The sequence below is a fragment of the Pocillopora verrucosa genome, chromosome 14 (genome assembly GCF_036669915.1).
Source record: "Pocillopora verrucosa isolate sample1 chromosome 14, ASM3666991v2, whole genome shotgun sequence".
Lineage (NCBI taxonomy): Eukaryota > Metazoa > Cnidaria > Anthozoa > Scleractinia > Pocilloporidae > Pocillopora > Pocillopora verrucosa.
This window is the reverse complement of record NC_089325.1, coordinates 229286-246676: the sequence shown is the minus strand read 5'-3', so window position 1 is coordinate 246676 and position 17391 is coordinate 229286. Positions and strand designations below refer to the sequence as shown.

Sequence of the window (17391 nt, the reverse complement as noted above, 5' to 3'; positions counted from 1 at the left end):
GAGAACAATTTTCTGTGTAGCTAGGTAAGGTGAAATGCCGGCTTTATACTTCTTCCGGCGTGATAACGATAATGATGACAACAATGGGCAAAAAGCACCGTCCCCTAATGATGACGATTATCATAGTTATTAACAAATCTCAGTTATAGTCCTGAAAAAAATCTCAGGGGGTCCTTTGAACCATCCACTTAATCTCACCAGAAGTCAAAGTTGCCTAGAATCATTCTAAGGTTCGTGCGATTTTACGACGAATTTTCAATTCCGGTGTGTTGCATGCGCGACTTTTGATAGAATAAACCTACACGCGCCATGACTTAAAAGAACGTGTCAGCGGAATGAATCAAATCTCTATCACTTTGCTTACATTCTTGGGAACAGAAAAAATTACTTAGAGCAAACATTCTAAGTATAGTGTTCATTCCGTGCAATGGGGCATAAATAAAAGGTTCTGGTGGAAAAGACACCTTATTTTATACCACTGATGACAAGCAAAAAGGTTGTATGGGTACCCGGTTAAAAATATATTGATAACTCTATTAATTAATACCAGTTCTAATTTAAAGGAGAAAGTTATGAGAATTAAATAAAAGTTGTCTGTACCACGAAGCATGCCTTCACTGTTTAGACTGATAGTCCTTGAGCTTTTTGAGCATGTATTCGAATATCTTATGACGATAAGCCCGCCACCCACCCTACCCCGCGCTATGCTGTTTTCACTTAGCGGCTGGTCAGCGGTCACGTTTATGAGGTAAACAAACCGATTGATTCCTGATCACCGTTCTTGTCGATCGGAAAATCAAAATACCAGCGTGATATTGCCGCGAAGATGTTACTTGATTCGTACTTCTCATTCGAGTCGAAGCTTGGGTGGCACAGGTTATTTCTTGCGGTGGAATCGACGAGGGGAATTCGAACACTCGTTGTAGTGTTTGAATTGTTGAAAGAAATGGTCGCATGGGGATTGTAAGTTTAACGAACAATTTCAAATTTTGCCGCTTGAATTGAATGTAAAGTTCATTTGAATTGCTTTCGTATGTATTTCTGACGGTTTTAGATTTACCTGCTTGATTTATATCGGTTACGCTTCATGTTGACAAGTCCCTCAAAATGGCGGCCAAACTTGGAGATTTCCGAAAATTAGGTAAGTTCACGGAGTTATAAAGTTCTCGTAAAGGTCGGGCCGCAAAGTTTTTTTCTGTAGTTACCTTTTCTATGGCACCTACTTCCTAGCTATTTTAGTTGGATCAGTTAAGAACGCCTCACTTTTTCAAAAATTTACCTTGAATTTGATCGGTTTTGGCGTGTGTGATTTAGCCGAACCGATAAGGTGTCAAGTCTCTTTAGGCGAACCGATAAGGATTCAAGTCTCCCTGTTTCCTTGATTGACACGTGATGTTTACGAAAGTCGCCTCGATAGATAAGATAGAGATAATATACATGGCTGTGATATTTGTTTTTTGCTGAGTTCCGTAGTTTTTTGTAAATTGTCCTCCAAAGTTGTATGAAATTTAAGTCTCGAAAAATGTGTCACGACAAGCCTTCGCTCGAGTGAAATTTAATTTCCGTAAAACTCTGATAAAGAGATCCGATCAAACTGATTGTGGTTTTAGTATAGGTACATGAATGTTTTACAACACACGAGAAACGAGCGAAATCCGTGTCTCAAGCAAAATCGACCGGATCGCTCTTACAGAGACACTCTCTTAAGACCTGAAAGCAAGTTCTTGAGGGAAAAGCCCGACCACTCCGGCGAATTTTTCGGCAAAAAGGCAATCGGCCTAACCAGTAAGCCATAACACGAAATAAAAACATCTAAAGGAAAACAGAGACAGATTGTTGCTTGTATATTATTACCTAGCTAGAAATCACACGTTATTTCTCAACTTGGGATTAATCGACACTCGTAAATTTTTCAGACTTCAAATTGCACTTGCTCTACGGGCCCATGCAATTCATTTAGCCTTTGAAATTTACTCGTTCTGATTAATCCCAAATTGCACTCAAAATTACAAATAATATTTGAAAGCTTTTGTTTACATGAAGTGTTTTGAAATGATCAGATGATATCAAGAAGTTGATATGGTGATGAAATGCATGCAGATAAGCTGGAGAGAAGCAAAGTTAGACAAAAGGCTCGAAAGGTTGAGAGTTAACTCGTTTGGAAACAAGCATTTTCGTCAGGCAATCTAGCAGATCATATACCAGAAGTGATCGACGGTATCATCTAATTTTGTTTGAGAGAAATTGATATTTCCCTCGGCAATTTTACATGAACTTCGCACTATATCGCATGAGTCAACCCTGATCAAGTTGTAACCTGATTTTCATAATAAGGTGTCCAATGATGCAAGATTATCGTAATATCGCCGAATCTTTCATAAAAGTGTTGTTTTAGCAGCTGTAAAAAACTACTTCTAAACAAGGAATGAACCTCATCAGTTGCCATGGTAGCATTCCAATGCCACTGAAAGAACCTTTTTAACACTGTTTCAGCGGTAATACTTTCATAAACCAACTTTTAACATAGAGTTTTCTTTCTTCCACGTGTTACGACAAAAGCAATATCGTAAAACTTTAGTTATTTACGAAATAAAAGTTGTAGTAAGATGAAAAAAAAAAGCCACCGTTATCTATTGCATTATTTACAAAGGAAGAAGAGATGACTTACCTGAATGCCTGCAAAGAATGGTTCCAGTACAGCTTTTGAGGGCGACCACACGTTTTTCGGGGATGTTGTAAACTTTGCAGAGACACTACATGATATCTGTTAACAAAAAATATACAGGAGTAGAGACAGGCTTCACATCAATTTTTTCATAGATATTCTTGATGACGCAAGAGACCAATTGAACGCGGTATAATAGCCTTAAAATCATCTTGAGACTCCAGCGCTCAAGTCAACGTTATATTTTCACCGTTGAACTTATTCTCAAAAAACAGTTGTTCTAAAAATTAGATATGTGTCTTCCAAAACACAATCTGGAGATCCTGGAAAGCGCAGAAAATTGTCCATTTTGGTCTCTAAATGAATATTTAGTATAAACAACACTTTTATTATTTAATTTAATGGGAGACTTTTTCCAAATCTATGTAGCTAAACCTAAAAATGAAGATGAGCTGCAAGAATTAGAAAAAGGTACGCAAACCAGACAACGCAGTCAACATTTTTCAGAAAGTACTAAAGGTATGCTTCACAATCGCGGTTCAAATTCTCATCTAAACTTAAATATCCTCCCTCTTAAACATTTCACTTATTACAATAAAAACTATTGATTCAAAGTTTCATATTCTCATCCAAACTCACATATCGTCCCTCTTAAATATTTCACTTAATACAATGACAACTATTGATTCAAATTTTTTAGGTCAAGGGTTGACGCAAAATGCTAGTTATTTCGACTTACCCAGGTTCCTAACTGATACTTAGAGCCAGAAAGTTTGGAAACAAGAGGCCCATTTGGACAGGCATTTCCGTTTGATTTTCCAGGCGGAATACCACCGCAGAATTCTTCCACAAGTAACGACTTTCCCTCAGCAAACCATTCGATCTTGTGTGTCACATTTTTCCAGCTGTCGATGCCGTTAAGAATGTTAGCTTTACAAAGTAAAGTTACTGAGACTTCCTCGCCTTCCTGGACGATAATTTCTGGATTGTCGATGTTGTTACTAGAAAATTCCTTCGGAGGGTCTATTGAAAATGGAACAATACTAATGTGATCAAAATTTATTTGTTAAGCTAAATTATCAATTAACTCACCTTGAATATCAGCAAATCCAGTTTTATAGTGATATGTATGCATGTACCTATATATATATATTCACCCGTTCCCAAAAAGGTTGCAATTTAAAAATATCTATTAAAATATATATTCACAAATTATTAATAGGTGTGTATATATCTAAAGCTTTTCTTTTTCTTCATCAAAAAGGTGATGGACGATACAGGCATATTTGACATCGATGGAACAATACCTTTTTTGTTATTGCGCCCAGGTGAAACAAATATGTTGGAAATTTTGTACTTCCCTTTTGAAAAATTGACCCTAAAACTTCTTCTGTGAACACTTTCTAATGGAAAAAAAGATGTTTACATTACATGGACATTTTCAAATTTGAAGATGATTTGTAGGAGATGGTAAGTTTTGAGCTCGGTAAAGAAATAAATAAAGATGTTTTTTCGTCTTGTCACGAGCGTGGAACAAAGAAAAAACCCTGAGTTCCTAAGAGGAATCGAACCTCTGACCTTCGGATTCCGCGCTCCGATGCTCTGCCACCGAGACTCCACGGTGAAGGAGGCCTATTTCGATCTACAAACATTACGTTATCGACATTGCTGATGATCCTAGCAGTATGCAGGACGCGTGTCATAGGAACTTCGTAATGTGACCTCTATTTGTTTAAAAAAATCGCGCTTTGCCGAAGATGTGTTGTTTTACTTTAAGAGCGAAGTAATGGGCTTTCCCAAAATTGAAATAAATGAGATCCACGTTTACATTAAGTCTGACGCGGTAATTAGATTTTGACAATATTGTCATGTGAGAACCCATCAAACACGTGAGAATTAAATTACGGACCACAAATGTATGGTGCGAACAAACTCACGGCAAAATGGAATTAGTCATACTGCGGAATGAGTGAATTTCATTGTCTGATCGTGGTACTTTTCAGCGTTATGTTTTGATGCTTTCTACGCGATTCGCTCGTATTTCGGGAAGTGGTTTTACTTACAAAACATGGAGCGACTTTCTCTTCGCTCAACATGTCGAGGCGTACGTACTGCGCGGGTTATGATGAACACGCTTGCGATGCGATAATCTTTTTCCTGATGATGGAAACTGAATTATCAATCTCTGAAATTAAAAGCCATCACATTTTACAGAAGGGTCCGAGCTGTGATCGTGTAATTAAACGGGATCCTGGCAATTTGAGTTCACATGCACGCTGGTAATAGCATAAATAATTGTTGTTTACAGTTTTCGAATTCATGAGCCGTGTTTGAGAGTTCGTTTTCGTAACCTTTCTGGATATTTTCAGTTGAATTCATTGAGGTACAATCTCGGAATTTCATAAGGTATTATAAACGATAAATTCGTATCGGCACCATAATTTAGGGAAGTTTTGTTGACACATTATCAGTTTACAATTCGTGAACCATTTCTTTTGACTGAATTAATTGAGTCACTCCCTCGGAATTTCATTAGTAATTGAGAACGATAAATCCGTATATGTAGCACAAGTGAAGTACATTTTAAACCTTCCATACGATTTTAGGAAACTATTCTTAATTGACCCTTGATAAATTGGCGTGACCTGGCTCGTTGATTATTTTACTATTTTGTAGCTCTAATATATTTGAAAGACAAGGCACCCTTCAAGGGGGATGGATAGAATAAAATTGCTTTTACGACCGTATATTGCACCCGGTTTACATATGTAGGTAAATGCTCTAAAAATACTTATTACAGCTGTATTCAGAAGCATAGATGAGTAGGTAATATGCTTCTGCTTTATTTTATTGTAAGGGGTTTCTTTTTATGTAACACTGATATCCATCTTTAATTTCCTCCTTAACCTGCCTGCAAATAATTAAATTTTATGTTTTAGTTCTAGTGTGAGAAGATAAAGCAGAAGTGTTGCAGAGTCCTCTTTACAGATTGAATTCAGGTGAGAACATCAGTAAACTAGTTAATGTCGTATGCTTCTCCTGAATCTTTGATTTTATTGCCCTGGTTTTTTTCACGAAGTTTGTTTAATATCCTTGTGTGCCAACTAATGATTAAAATCTCAGTGATTAGTTATGACACATTTCAGTAGGTTTTTTTGATTCCATCTTTAAGTTTTGGCATTTATTATTTTAAAAATTAATAAATGGCATTCCCTGGCTTTTCATCCTTGTAAAGAGATATCGGACCAACTAATAATCCCCTAATTGAGTTTTTTCTTTATTCTCTTCACTTGTCTGCTTGATATCGAACTGATAGTGTAAGGAGAAATTCTCTCTAGGTCACTGAAGAGAAAATACAGAAGATACAGAAGCTTTCAGACCTGCTTGAAATAAACTGTTTGCTAGTATCATACCTTAGTTAGTTCTTGACATGCTTCACTCATATATGTCAGTTGTGTGTACCTACCATTGTAGAGGTGTCTTTAAAATTATTTTTTTGGTGTGACTGTTGTTCTTTGTTGATCTTTGTGGCCAAAACAGTTACTAAGGCACTGAACTTTAATTTTTATGTACACAAGGTACCCTCCAAGGTAGAAGAGTAGAAGACTGTAGAATGATGTTTATTAGGCACTTGCACATACCCTAATCATACATTTAAGCAATACTCTTTATATATAAAACTTATTGCATGATGTCTTTAACCCTTTACAACCTAATATCAGTATATGTATTCTCCATACTGTTCTCTATACTTTTCCTAATGTGCTGGCAAGGAGAATTTGTTTAATAATCAAGGGGTTCTTCAGTTGACCATCATTTCCTTTATTCTCATGACCTCAGTGTTTGATTCAGGGGTGATATTGAAAGGAGAAATTAGATGCTAGTCACTATCAGGGATTAAATGGTTAATAACTGTACACATTTTATATGCCCCTTGAACTTTTTGGCAAGGATAGCTAAGGCTGTTAGGAAAGCTAACAAAACAAATGAACAGAAGACAGTGAAGTGAGAAGCTCTTTAAACTTTACCATATGATAGAAAAAATTTACAGAATACTTAAATTTTGTTAAATAATTTCCTCTAATGCCCTTTGTGTTTTTGATCAAATGAAATTTAATTAGTTGTAGTGTTTGCCTGCAGTGTGTCAAATTACCAAATTATGGACTTGATTCTTCTCAGATGTTAGCTGGTAAAAGATAGATGCTACAAATAGATTTCCATAAGAAAAAGTACTCATCATCAAAAAAGTCACACTGAAGTGGTGGCCTGATTGATTTGTGATATTTATTTAGACCAAATCAGGAAAAACACATTGAGCTTTTTCGTATTCACCAGTAAGTTAATTAAATTTTGGATTCTACATTCAAACTGGGTGAGATTAAATTTATTCATATTCATCATTCTGGTTTGATTACATGGAAAGATAATTGTTATTATAGCTTCAGATATGTTTCCGTTGCTGTTGTAATTAACATTGACAACAAAGTTTCATTTAACATAGAACGTTTCAACAACTTTCTTCCTTTCTCAATACCGTTTACTATTTCTAGAGCACAACTAAAGGAAGCAGGTTCTTAAAAGAATTAAAACTTTTGATTCAGGTAATTATTTGAACATGTGATTAACATTTGATGTTTTCACATGAAACAGGATGATTAAGCTGAAGATGGCCTCAAAAATGAGTGAACTTCAATGCAACAGTTACATGACTAATTTGGAAACTTGAGCACTTGGTAAATAAACCTTGGCTTGCAATTCTGTTGATTGCAGTTTGCTGAGGTGATTGAAATGTTAGTCCCCATACAGGAACCTTCCACATGACCTGTACAGTCATATGCTATGATGCATAGGGTTTAATGATTGTAATGTATATCTTTTAGTTTTCAAACTTTCAACTTTATATTAATTGTAACTGTTTACCATATTTGGCTATTTCTCTGTACCTTAAGCCCTCAAAAGTTGAAGCAGGTGAATCAATAACCTGATGACTTCCTTTATTTGGAATTATGTGATGAAATAATTTTGCTGTTCAAGTTACCACATTGTAACATGTAATGTTATTATTTAGATTGCATTAAATACTCTTGCTCAAACTTTTAGTTAAATGCATGGTGTTTCTTACCAATGGTCATACCCAAACTTAACATTGATGTACTAAGTAATTGGTCACAAGATATGTGAGTTTTAAAGGGTGGGAATATGGAAAACCCAGGATCCTCCTTTAATTAGGACTTAAATTAATGGGGGCTCTCCTATTTTAAGTAATTTTTTTACTTTGACCTGCCTCCTCCCCTGTAATCTTTAGGGCACATAGATGAAGACAACATTTTATGTATTTTGATGCATGAATGTCAAATTAATTGGGGTCCACAGAATGTACAAAGCAAGAATATAAATGCCTTAGCTTTATAAGTTAAAGAATTAAAATAAGAGAGTTGGGCATACCATATCTTACTTTTTATTCTCCTCTGGATATTTGTTCAAATAATATAGTCACTATCAGTCTCAATCACGTTCACTTTCCACAAAGCTTGTGGAAAGATGATAACCTCAGTATTTCTTTAAATGAAGAAAGGAAAGCCTGCCCTCTTACCACCAATCTTTTGTGCATTATCAGTACAAATCTGGTCTAATTTGTTCATGAAGGTGATTGTTCCAGGTATGCTAACCTTATAAATTAGTTGTGAAAGTTTCTTGAACCTGTTGTCGTATGAATGTTTGACTTAATTTGACCTCACCAACCTAAACTGAATAAAGAGAAACTTGAGACTTATTTATTCTCCTTTTGAGGTGTGCATCAGAATTTCGAAGTCATCGTAGGCTTGAACTACAGGTTTAGAGGAAATCTGCAAGTGCAGGTGTTTTTAACATATGAAACTGGGATAATGGCTACTTCCAATGACTTTACTATGCAGTGCTGTACAGGTACACGTACAGGCAGGTGTTTTAAAAAAGTTTGCTTAGCTTTTTCGTTTCTTTTTCTAAGAATCTTGTGTATCAGGCCTATGCTGAATTCTAATTTTCCAACCAAACTTTATTTTCTTTTGAATATTCTTAGATCTCCTGGTATTGGTTAACATTCATGTAATTAAAATAATTATATGAAATCTTGCAGATGTATGGCATATTAGTTTTTCCTCTGATCCTCCCAACATTTTATGATGGGAAGGGATTGGTATTACTGTAAGTTTATAGTCAAATTAAAGTTTTGTGCACAGACTTTGCATCAAATTTATTTCTGTTGTTACCTAGTAACGCGTGACGTATTTTACGTCACGTTCCATTCGGAGTCTTTTAGATGGAAGTTGTGTAGTAAAACTTGTTTCGATGCGGTCGGACAATCTAGGATAGATCGAGAAATTCGAAGTGAACTACGTCTGGTGTTTTGACCGTAACTCAGAAAGCTTTGTTTGCTAAGTGGATAAAGATAAAACAGATGCAGTTAAGAAATAGGTTTTGATCTTTGAAATTCATAAATATTTCATCCATGAAGATTATGCAAATTTACGCCTGAAATTGAAGCGAACCATAATTTGAGCTTTTTGTTTACATAAATCTGGGTGATATTTAAAAGGAAAAGTCGGTCTTCTTAAAGTGAAGACATTGTTCACTAGAGGAAAAGGTTTCTTCGCTTTCTTTTCCGATCAGGCAATGTTTGATCCCTGATCTCTCGTGGATCACGGACGCGGTGATTCTTTTAAACTAGAGAGAAACCTTGCTTGATGTTTGGAATTGATTTCTGTGATGTAAAAATGAAATCCAGGTATTACATGTATCTCAAGTTTTCTTAAAGACACCCACATTGTATGCAGATACAGCAGAGGTTACCAAAGAAGATATAAGGGAAGCCCATACGATTCTGGCGTATTGTTTTACTGACTCCCTGTAAAAATGAAATCCAGGTATTACATGTATCTCAAGTTTTCTTAAAGACACCCACATTGTATGCAGATACAGCAGAGGTTACCAAAGAAGATATAAGGGAAGCCCATACGATTCTGGCGTATTGTTTTACTGACTCCCTGTTCACACGTGTGTATTCTTCAATCGACCGGCGAAGTAGTTTACCGTCGTTTCTTTCAATTTTGGCTTATTCTCCCTTACCAAAATTATCAGTCACGCTCAATAAAATATAATTTCAACTGATGATGACATCGAACACTTCATCTGAAGAAGAAAAGATTTCCTATCTTCGAAAATTTGCTCAAAACATCAGGAACAGCAACGAAGGTTGTTAGCTGCTTGAAGATACCGCTGATTAGCATGCGTTTGGAAGTTGTGAGAACTTCGTCCCCAGGTTCCAGACCTTGTCAATTCTTCCCTCCCCTCCCCACCCCCCAGACTGGTCCTTAGATCTTCCTAAATAAACTCTTCTACAGCCAGTGCTGAAGAGTTTTGTTACAGTTTTTATCGTAACGAGGAGCTAGAAAAGAAACTAACGAGAGCTCCGCTTTTAGGCTTGGCTAAATATTTATATTACAGACCGTTCAAAAAACGAACCCAAAGACTTACAATTTCTTGCATTTACGAGACCCGTGTGGTAGATTTACCCTGCTTGAATTATCGTTCACTAGAATGTACCACCAGAAAATTTCGTTGCTTTGTGTTTAAAATTCGGAAAATTGTATGATTTCAAATCAAAATCTCCCATTGCAGAACACTTTTCGGACATACCAACACTTCAAAATAGTATTTACCGTTCTAATGCAGAGTCTTAATAGCCGCAAATCTTAAGTTGTAGTAAAAAATTCGCATTGCCTTTGGAAATGAAGTACAACTAAAGTAAAAATAAAACTAATTTCGTCGTCTGAAAGAATTATATGCTCATGGTTTTTCGAAACGAACTTTATTTAATTTTTTCTTTCCATTTTGAGCTTAAAACGGTATATCTCAATTAGGATGGAATGGAAAAAAAATTTTGAAAGTTTTACAACCTCGCGGCTAAACACGACATTTAGTGTGACAGTCCTTCTGTGATGCACTCTCTGGTGAAGAGAGCAATCTTGGATATAGATTAACTTTATTATCAATGAGGATGATAGCTGTGATGATAAGTTGAAAATTATGGCTGATCATTCGACAGAAATTTACGTCTATGACATACCGTAGCAATTGGGTGGCTCTCCTTCTGTTCCATAGGGGCAAGGCTCCTTGTAGCCTAAAGACACAACAAGAGAGAAAAAATATATTGAAAAAAAAAAAAAAAAAAAGGATTTCTCAACATGAGAAAAGAAGGGCCAAATTATTAGGAAGATTATCTAAACGACTTTGCTTCGTCACGAAAACGACAATGCTTCATTTCCTAGCCAAACTTGGTCTTCATTTCCCCAAATGTACCCGATCGAGCGAGAAACTGCTGAAATCAGACACACGACTTCATCTTTGTGTGAATGCACAATTCAACGACGAAAGGAATTCGTCAACCACACTATGTGTTCAAATTTGCATATCTAAATTACGTCTCGGTCTGAATATCTCAATCAAGAGGAGGCCAATTCAGACCGAGACGCAATTTGAATATGAAATTTTCAGAGTTATACCCATAACCCTCATAGACTTTGTTCGTCTCATGTCAATAATTATTAACCACGAACACATAGTATTGTCTGCCTGTGGGGATACCACCCGCGGTAGAGAGTAAACTGACCTTGGACCCAAGCCTCCTCCGCGGCCGTGTCCAGTTTTGACATCAAAAGCATAGGCAGAAAGAAACGATCTTGAGAATGCCAGTAAAATCGCTCGTTTTCAGTGTAAAAGCGCAGAGATTTTTGCACAAACTTCTCATGCTCGTGTCTTGAGAACATTAATCCACGATTAATGATCGTATTTAGTCAACTTGCTAAGCCCGGAACACTGAGGTTTGTAGTCTTATGGTTTCTGCATAGCAGAGAGTGTCCCCATCCCCCCGTGCTAGGCTCCTACCACCCAAATAAGAAACAAAAACAAAAAAAGAAAGCAGGCAAGCAAAAACTGAAGAAAGACAATTACTTACCAGCACAATAACCAGCTGAACAATACCAGGGAGGCCTTAGATAGTACACGAAGTAGCCACCTGGACACTTGGTAATGTTTACGGTAAACGAGTCGAAGCAACCGTCTGGATCAATGTTAAGAACATTGATGCATGCTCTGCGAACGACATTCTCGCCTTTTTTCGTCGGATGGGTACCTTTCAACCAGATGGGAGCGTGCGTGCCACAATTATTAGGTGACACTTTTTTTTCCGGCATTTTTCCACCAACAAAGCTTGTAAAACGATACCACCCCCTTCTCAATCTCCAATCACATAGAGCGACTTGTCCCGCTTTCCAAATACTATTTATGCTGCGACGAGGCTCATTAATTTCAATGTATGTCGAATTTGAGCAACAAGAACCATCGCTGCAGTCATCAGCTGCTTGGGAAGCTGTAGTACCTACGGCCACGAACATAAAGAAGCTGATGAGAGCAAAGTCAGCTGAGCCCATATTTGAAGACAACGTTCAGTATACGAGCAATTTAGTGAATGATATTCGTTCGGGATTATGTCTCAGGAAGAAATATGTAACTATTTACATAAGTCAACTGGATTATGATTGGTCGCTTTTTGCGTCCGCTGCTTAAACGTCGACAAGGAAGTGAATGGAGTGTTTGTCGTCTACGCTGAAGGCATTGTTACCTTTTGAATTTGTTATTCTGAAATAATTGACAAATAACTCCACGAGAAGCGTGGGAAAGGAATGATATTGGGGGGCCAAATTAGTGACTTTACCCATGACTAACTTTGTTCTTAGGTTCACACTATTAATTTTATGTATATTTTCTTAATAGCTTCGAAAGTTGCCCACTGTATCATTATTTCTTAGATCTCTCTCTTACGAATTGGCTGAAAGTCTTAAGCCTTATAAGTGTAGAAAATTTTTCATCTTTGTGTAATTTGATCTCGAAACTGTCTGTGCATAAGAAAAAAAAAAAAAGAAAAACGAAACCCTTCATGTCACTAATGATAGCAAGCCACAATTTCCTGCTTACTAAGTCAATTGACTTCCGCTGTTGTTGCAGCGCAGTCATTTGAGAGGGTTTTAAATCTATGACGAATCTTTCTCATCAGTGATGGGTATAAGTGTTATTATCTTATGTATCTGAGAATGTATATTATGGTCGACTTTCTTCAATTGAAAATCTTAAGAATCATATTACATAATGTGCACAAAGATATAACAGACAATCTACCAGCATTTACATGAAAGTGTAAAATTAATTAATTGCTAATGATCTAAATTTATAAATTTCAGTCACGCAATTAAAAAATATCTGTTAAGTGACGTATTCGGTTTAGAAACTTTGCCCCTTGAACAGGCGAAATGATAATGGCCTGAAAATTCTCAACATAGCGATGAGATAACTGTTTTCAAAGTTAAACCTCCAGCATATGTTCTTTATGTAATCTTGTAAATTCCTCTCGAAAAAGCTGAGAGTGCTCCCCTTATGCTTGTAAAAATAAACACGTAATGCAAATTAGCGAAACTTGGCGGTAGCTAATCGACTGGAACCAAAATTAATCCTTTTTAACTCGTTTCAGATATGAGGTTTCATCACGCAAGGTTCTTAGTACAACTCGGCGAGGTCCATATTTGTGTTTCATTAAAAGACACACAAGAAGAAATCGCTTCATTCACATACAATAAAGTTAAGTGTTAAAACTCTGATATGTGCGTGTGTGCGTGTGTGTGTTTATATGTTGAATAAACTGAAAGAAGAATTTTTTATCAGTAATGCTGTTACAGATGTGTCGTCGTTGGTAAATCTGAATACTGTCTTACAATTGAAGATACAAGCAGTGACCTTAAATTCAACATTAATTTCATGGTATGATTGGGGAACATTATGACTTATCGATAGGTGATCAGACGCTGTATTACTTAAATTCACTTAGTCAAATCACTGGATGAAAGCTTAGTTGAACGCAATGCAACCGCTCATGGTGTCGGTTGTCTTGATACAAAACTTTTAGCGATTGGGCTTCCTCGTTTCGGAAGTCCGAACTTCATTTGTTATCGGATGATATAAAATAATTCTTTTCTAAGGCATTAGAAGCTTACAGTCCCTGTCTGACAGAAAAGCAATCATTCTCAGCTTATTAGTCAATCTCAGTATGAAAGGGCTAGAACATAACGGCATGAATGAAATCGTGCATAGCCGATCTGATGAGGATATGAGATTTAATGCTCTTTTCGTAAAACTTTCAAATTCTTGAGAGAATCTTGAGGATGATTTTGTCGTGTATCTCAGGGTTTCGGTTTGGAATACTCATTGCGTTGATCTTGTTCCGGTAAAAACAAACTTTTGCTCTAAATGTAACTCCTTTAACTAAACCATAACAATAACTGTCCATGTTCCTAAGGCAACATGATATATGAAAGCCTAATTGAGCCAATCTGCCCCTTTGAACTCGTTTCAGCCATTTGGTTAGAATTGATCATGTACATGGTTTTCTTCCCTATCACAGTTTGTAATTGTACTTGATGAGAGGAGATTTTCATGTAAATAGTCTATGTTGATATAAACATTGCGTGTGGGAATCCGAAGTATCAGTCATCATCAACAACTTTGATGGTTAGTAGCAATGTAAGAATTGAGGTGTTTATAGGCTAAATACCACACCTTTTACTTTTTAGAAACCGTCACAGTTGGTGGATTTGAGGGCGTGCGGTTGTCTCGTGAAGATTACAACTATGTAGTTGCGGCATCAAAGCCTTCAGCAATAACATTGAGGCTTTTAGAAAAGCTCTTTTCTAAAGAGGTGCTACTTCGCTCAACTCTTCATGGAAAGAAAGAATTGTCTGGCCTCGATCAAGCGAAGATTTCAGCTATAAAAGGTATGCTAATAAAGTTTGTTATTTTACTTCAATGAAACGTATAATGTTCTCCAACCAAATTATTTTTATGTTGTTTTTTTGTTTTGCTTATATTATTTGACAATTAATGCTTTGTTTTTCTGAGGTTTTTTTCTGTTTTTCTTTTCTTTTTTTTAAGCTGAGGTGATCAAAGCCCATTCTTACCAGTGCCGCAGCACTGAGGAAACGAATCACATGTGGGATACATGCAAAGTTAGCATCGAAAAACGCTGCCAGCATTTGCGAAAAAATAAAAAAAGGAAGCGCTCAAACTAAACTGATCTCGATTTACAAATTTCATCCTAAGGCGTAGTGAACAATACTTTAATAAAATTATTTGTTTTATAAAAAAACGTCTTTTTCCGAATACTAAATCTAAATATTTCCCTTGTGGCCTGCCTCCCTTCACAATGCTGCAACGAGCTTCAAATAAAGCCCCATTTTAAACTGTCTGCATTTAGTATAATTACATGTATCTATTGACTACGCTGTCATTGGATATATGAAAATTCACATATTTGCACTGCGGTGGAAAGATGAAATTAGAAGATCCTCCTCGATACTAGTTTCAGTAGTGTTCTTAGCTGCGAGGATCTTCGCACCGCAGTGCAAATATGTGAATTTTCATATTGTTAGCTCAATTGGTAGAGCGCTGCACCGGTATCGCAGAGGTCATGGGTTCAAATCCCGTACGGGCCTGAAATTTTTTTCAGGTCCTACTTACAACTTCTAGTTTCAGTAGTGTTCTTAGCTGCGAGGATCTTCTAATTTCATCTTTCCACCGCAGTGCAAATATGTGAATTTTCATATATCTACATCTTCATTCACTCGGATGTTTATTTATACCCAATTCATTGACTAACTCCCAGTTGGCTTGTTAGCTCAATTGGTAGAGCGCTGCACCGGTATCGCAGAGGTCATGGGTTCAAATCCCGTACGGGCCTGAAAAAAATTTTTTTCAGGTCCTACTTACAACTACTAGTTTCAGTAGTGTTCTTAGCTGCGAGGATCTTCTAATTTCATCTTTCCACCGCAGTGCAAATATGTGAATTTTCATATATCTAAATCTTCATCTTCAAAAATGTTTATTCTCGAGATATTGTTGCAGTGGACACTTTTGACAGTAAGATAGAATAGAAATTATGATCAGGCTCCAATGACTGATTTGTTAATAGTTTTATTAATCCTCTTTATATTATGGATGGATCGCGATGAACTTAAAGTGATTGGGCATCCGTCCTCCTCGAACCCGAATTTCATTGGCCACTTTTGCCTTATCGGTTAATATTATGCTCTAAGGCTTGGCGCAACCTATAATTCCTGTGAAAATATATTGGTATCATAAACAACAGAAATAAAAGCCTTCTTAAATTATTTAAGAGTATCGTAAGGATTTAATTCGTCAGGTGTGCACCATAACAAGATAAAAATTTATGCTGACTTGACTTCATATTTTCAAATGGTGAAGCCGCCTATTGTAATTTTTTTCAGCCATACTACTATAAACTGTATTTAAGAAGCAGATTTGCTTGGTTGCATTTCTGTGAAAATCATTGTAATTCCATTTTATTTTAAACAATGACTGATCGTATTTCTATAAAACCTCTTAACGATAGCTTGCTGTAGTCAATGTTTCCTTTCAACCCCGTTTCAGATTTATGGTGAATTTTCATCACGCAGTAGTCTCTCTGTAGGTATAACTTCTCGAAAAAATGGTGAAGTTCATAAAATAACGACCATTAAAAAAATGGTAAGGGTAATGAGTAACCGAGCGTGTTAGATGAACTAGGCGACAGGGAAATATTTTTTCTTTTATGGGAAATTTAATTCTAAAATACTGCATGTAAAGAATGTCAGATTATCAGCCCAGACATTGATCTGTAAATATGATCTGTCGTTAAAATTAATGTTAAGCACAACTCAAAGAGAGAGATTAGGCAATAAAAGTACTGTCATTTGAATATATGCTATTTTTTGATATCCATAGCTTATGTGAATTGTCACCTACCAAATTCTGCTAGAGCATGGCGTTACTCGAATTTACATAATTCTGTGACGAGCTTAGACAAGCTTTACTTTCATCAATATTTTAAAAGAGTTATATCGCCATTGACTTCGGTCTTGGACCTGCCCCGAAAGAAAAAAACTACGCTTCATCATTGTTATGGCATACTTATGAACATAGTTACCGGGTTCTGGAATGTTTTTTAAAGTTGATTTCTCTTTGAAGGTTTTTCAGTGTGTGTTTTGTGGCAATTGCATCGCTAGTTAAGGTTCAGGCGGTGCATATGCCATACAGGCGCCGGTATGTTTTCACGTTACAGTGAGCATCTGCCGTGTTTACATCCTCTTTACCTTTTTATCAAAGCGTTTCAAAAATTGTTCATCAAAAGTTTCATGCTTTGGTTCAAACCAAACTTCATCAAGAGAAGTGAAGTATTCCACAAGAAGCTGTTCATATACTTGGTCATCCAGTAAGTCACGATCAACGCCATACTAACGAAAAATCCTTGAAGATCAGTGAGTTTTAGCTCTACGTTAGTAACGGTATCCTTCCCACAATCTTGAGTAGAATGACCTTCAAAACTGTTACTGCAGATTTGATAATAACTAAAATCAAATTTTTCAAGAGCTTTTGTCTCGTGACCGTTTTGGTTGTCTTGGTCTCTTGTTGCACCTTCTAAGAGCTTGTAGTAATAGGAAACTTCAGGTTCCAGAGAAACATTTCCTTCTTCGGTTCCTACCAGTGATTCCTGGTCATAATTTGAGCTATCGAGCGCTTTTTCAATCAGGTCATAATAATGAGATAATTGAGACTCTCTTAATACCCCAGTTCTACCGTCAGAACCC

At 36.4% G+C, this 17391-nt stretch overlaps 1 protein-coding gene across 1 annotated transcript in view; it reads right to left on the bottom strand.

Moving 5' to 3' along the window:
- LOC131785411 (von Willebrand factor D and EGF domain-containing protein) overlaps positions 1–12169 on the bottom strand; it is a 36248-nt gene extending 24079 nt beyond the window's left edge. Inside the window, exons 1-4 of the mRNA XM_066161015.1 lie at positions 11658–12169; positions 10770–10823; positions 3405–3688; positions 2669–2764 (exon numbers count right to left, since the gene is read on the bottom strand). Coding sequence (XP_066017112.1) covers positions 2669–2764; positions 3405–3688; positions 10770–10823; positions 11658–12132 — 909 coding nt within the window. The 5' untranslated portion in view covers positions 12133–12169. The remainder of the gene's footprint in view (positions 1–2668; positions 2765–3404; positions 3689–10769; positions 10824–11657) is intronic.
- Between the last annotated feature and the right edge of the window lie 5222 nt (positions 12170–17391).